Here is a 3989-nt window from a genome sequence, read left to right on the forward strand (position 1 = left end):
GGCCTATACAGTCAGACCAAAAAAAAAAAGGGGGTCTATACAGTATACATGATCGGCTAAGCGTTCTCAGTTTGCACTTATCAGTTAAGCCAATGCAAGTGGCTTGGAAGTATAACAGCTAAGTCGAGACATTTTCCGTCAAGACTGAGACCTATGACTTCAAAGTCTGGGGGAAAATGTTTGAGCCCAAATTAACATTTTCCTAATATTTTATCAAATTAATTGACTTTGTATCCTACGTTCATGTCATATTGATGAGATGAAATAACAATATGATGAATTTTCTCTTCATAAATGGGTCAACACGTAATATTGTGTAGAGTTACTTCTCTTCTCTAGTATCTGTAGCAACATGTCATTCAAGACTCAAAAGCAAGACCCACAAAAAGTAAGTGCTACAAATAGCAATATCTATGGAGATATCTTCAAACTTGTTAACTGACCCACAAACTAAATACTCCATCAAATCAAAACCTGCTTTTGTACCTGGTGAAAAACCTATCTATGATGTTAACTTCTTTTTTGTATGCCATCACTGCATAAAGTGGCATACAATAAATCTTTTAGAAGGATCAGACAATGCAACGGTAAGTTTTGAGGGCACCAACAGCTCCACCACGGTAAGTAATCTTTACCACCTGTCCCTTCTCCAATCCATAGTAGCGTGCAAATGCATCGGTTTCCAGCATGAGAGGGAGCTGGGGAAGAAACATAAGAATCAATTGGTTCAGTAATTTAATCAACCAAATTATAATTGTTGCATGAATACAAAGAAATATAGAATCCATTTTAATCATGTATTCAGCAGAACTTCTACCTTCAATATTTTCATGAAACACACATAAGATAAAGAGGTGGTAAAGTCAGCAAGAACATGATGTAGGATTAGATTTATTCACACAGCTGCCTATTTTCATCACCCAATTAACAGTCATTGCAATTACTTACTGCAATAACCTTGTGTTTACTACAGCATCAAATTTCACAACTACACAAAATTGTGGCCTCAAATTCTTCAAGCTCCTTTAGATTAGTTAAGTAAATGCAATCAGTAATATGACAACAAAATCTTTATGGCCTCAAGTTATGTGACAGTTCTACTTAGGATGAGACTATCTTGCTTCTATATTCTGCCCTTCTCCACAGATTTAAATGGAACAAATGCTAGTTATGCCATACATTTCTAGAATAAAAAGGGATGATGGTCAAGTGACACTGCATTCAAATCTGTTCTCTCTTAACTCACAAATACCCTTCCTCAATGACGCTTCATTACCCTATACTGTAAGATATAACTCTGAGAATCCAATTCATTCAGCCAAAAATGGTTTCTAAGAATCCATGTGAAAATAAAGACTGAGTGCAAATTCACTAATTACTTGTAGATTTACTAGTGACCAGCTTTAGGTAAAGTTGCTTTAGGATTGGATGGACTTCCAAAAGAGAAATATACTTTCCATGCTATAACCAGTCTGTGAGAAAAAAGAGATCATTTGATTGAATTCTATACTCCTAACAAATAGAGTAAAGCACTTCTACAGAAACAACAACCAAGGATCAAGATGTCACATGAACTCACTTGCTTCCTTTTGTTTTACTCATTCAAGACTAAACATTAACAAATTATGGCAATGAAGTTTGAAACACTGAGAAGATATGGCAAGCCTAAAATATCCCTTGCTGCCCCACCATCAGTTGAAGTAGTGACTGCCCCCTCATATGACATGGAATGTTAGATTCGTTCTACCTTTTAGGTGAGGTAATTATTTCCACTCCCCATTAAATATCATTCTTTATGGGCCAGAAGGAAAGACAGACAGTCCACGTGTTCTTATCAAGCATGTACATTAGTGTTCAAGAGACCTCCATACTCAATTAAGACAAACTTAACCATTTAAAGATTATCCTTGAACATAGGAATGATTATGTCAGCAAATAGTTACCTTCTTGTCTTCCAACTTGAACTTCCTTAGCAGATGTTTCTTTTCTTCAGCAGAAAGTATCTCATACTTTGGCTGTAAAACATGGTTTGTGACATTGACCAGCAGTTCAGAGATCTGAAGCAAAATCACAAGTGTTGTAGGAAAATTGAAACTCTTCAGCTAAACAAACAAAAAGAAAGAAAATAAAGGAAAGAAAGCATAGACAGCTGCATTGCTTGTATAAGTTTATACATTAAACTTCCATCTAAATTGATATATCATGAAACTCACGTTGAAGACCATCAATTTAAATAGAACTTTAACTCTTGAAATCTTTATACTTATGAAAGGGAGGGAAAAAAAACTTACTAGCTAAAACAATATATTGATCTTCTTTGTTCTCAAGTCATATTTCTACGTAACTAATGATGTTCTGGTAGTTAACCTATCTAGCTAGTAATGTATCTATATAGTGCTGCAGGAGTACTGGTTTGTGCTTTCTACTTGTTCAGTTTATGACACTAGGATTTTGATTCCTCTACTTTGCATATCAAGTTATTCAATCACTGTGACCAGTTCCAATATCTTCCAAAGTCACATATGTGATCCAAGCCATGAGCCAGAATGTTGCCAAATGCGACGTTGAGTTAAAACTAACAAAATGATTGAAGGACAGAGGACAATATTTAAACAGAACTGTTCTACATATTTTTGTTTCAGAGCAAAAGCAGACAAAGGAGCGATCTTGTCAGTTAGGCAAAGTTTTCCTTAGGCCTTTCAACATCTTTACAGTACAATAACGTAGAATAATCATGAGGCAACTTACGTGGAAAGTTTCAACTTTGTAAGGATAGTTTTCCAGTTCTTTTCGAGCATAGGAGTTCATTTTACTTTGCAGGACAAGCATCAGAGAGCTTATATCTTTGTTCAGGAGGTTAGCATAAATGGCACGAACACTCGCCTTTCTGATTTCATCAGTTCCACAGAAGATGACCATAATCTGCAAAGGAAATCTACTTTTAATGAATGGCATGAAAAAGTACGAAGTTACAACCACTGTTAGAAAGAGAAACATGTAGATAACTATAGATTTCCTCAATTTTTAATGCACTATATGCGAACAATGTAAATTATTTGCATTCAGATGACTTCTTGGTGACTAAGCCTCTTCAAACAGAAAAGGAAATTGAGGTTCACATGTCATTTACCCATATGAAACCTGGTTTACTTTTCCACCAAGCCAGTGTCTAACCAGAGAAACTGAATTTGATCATTTCATTCATCTCTTGCTCCAACACTCACAATTTTCTTAGAATCATCAGCAATATCAGTTTACAAGAGTTCCTTATTTCATTATTTATCCATAGCTATCTCACATCATGATCAATAAATCTATAACAACAAATTTATCATACAAAGAAACAGGAACTGATGCTTTGCTCCGTAAATCTATGAATACAGAGAGAGAGAAAGAAGAAGAGGCACCTTGTTCTTGGAATTGGAGCGGAGAGAGGCGCAGATGGTGAGGCGGTCGAGGTCAGGGTTTTGGCCGAACGCGGTACGGAACCCAGTGAGCGAGCGAGTGAGGTCCGAGTCGGCGACGTTATAGCCTCGGTCGTTCAGCATCTCCATCACCGTACGACGAGACACGTAGTACCTGTAGCTCTCCAAGCTCCCTCCACCGACGACGTCGTGGCTCGTCATGCATCCCGCCCGGCCTCCTCCACCGCCACCCGAAACGGCGTCGTCCAACACCACGGCAGCCATTCTCTCTCTCTCTCTCTCTCTCTCGTCTCTTTGGTTTTGCTTGTGAGAGTGAGGGAGTGTTTTGGTGGGGTGGGGAGGGGGAAATATCTAGTGTACACTTGTACGGCTCATTCATTATGTGTCAGTGTGCGCCTACTCGCTTCGACTAGTTTTCAATTTCGTTACTCGCTCTCTTTTCGTTGACACGCTCTTATAGTGACAATTTGGTTTTGATGCATGACATCGTAGAATTTTCGAATATTTCATCTCCAGCCTTGATGGCCTATAATAGGCAAGGGGACATGTGGGATATATATATAT

The 3989-nt window shown here is 37.8% G+C and overlaps 1 protein-coding gene across 2 annotated transcripts; it reads right to left on the reverse strand.

The window, feature by feature from the left end:
• Positions 1–273: 273 nt before the first annotated feature.
• Positions 274–3759, reverse strand: LOC112181735 (DNA-directed RNA polymerase V subunit 5C). 2 transcript variants are annotated; one of them, XM_040511183.1, is made up of 4 exons: positions 3408–3759; positions 2749–2922; positions 1944–2015; positions 274–698 (listed from the first exon to the last, which is right to left on the reverse strand). In XM_040511183.1, exons 1-4 carry the CDS (start codon positions 3687–3689, stop codon positions 573–575), a joined length of 654 nt encoding a protein of 217 aa, XP_040367117.1. In that variant the 5' UTR covers positions 3690–3759; the 3' UTR covers positions 274–572. The 2 variants fall into 2 exon arrangements, with proteins under 2 accessions (XP_040367117.1, XP_024175889.1); XM_024320121.2 differs by having other exon boundaries at positions 1944–2057; positions 3408–3758.
• Between the last annotated feature and the right edge of the window lie 230 nt (positions 3760–3989).

This window comes from Rosa chinensis, chromosome 1 (genome assembly GCF_002994745.2).
Source record: "Rosa chinensis cultivar Old Blush chromosome 1, RchiOBHm-V2, whole genome shotgun sequence".
NCBI classification, from domain to species: domain Eukaryota; kingdom Viridiplantae; phylum Streptophyta; class Magnoliopsida; order Rosales; family Rosaceae; genus Rosa; species Rosa chinensis.

Bases quoted from the DNA above. Each gene is read 5' to 3' on its own strand.
- LOC112181735 (XM_024320121.2), bottom strand. From the start codon at position 3,689: ATGGCTGCCGTGGTGTTGGACGACGCCGTTTCGGGTGGCGGTGGAGGA. The intron at 2,923-3,407 runs GTGCCTCTTCTT...TTTCCTTTGCAG, and splicing joins GCTCCAATTCCAAGAACAAG to ATTATGGTCATCTTCTGTGG. The intron at 2,058-2,748 runs GTAAGTTGCCTC...ATTTTGCTTCAG, and splicing joins ACAAAGTTGAAACTTTCCAC to ATCTCTGAACTGCTGGTCAA.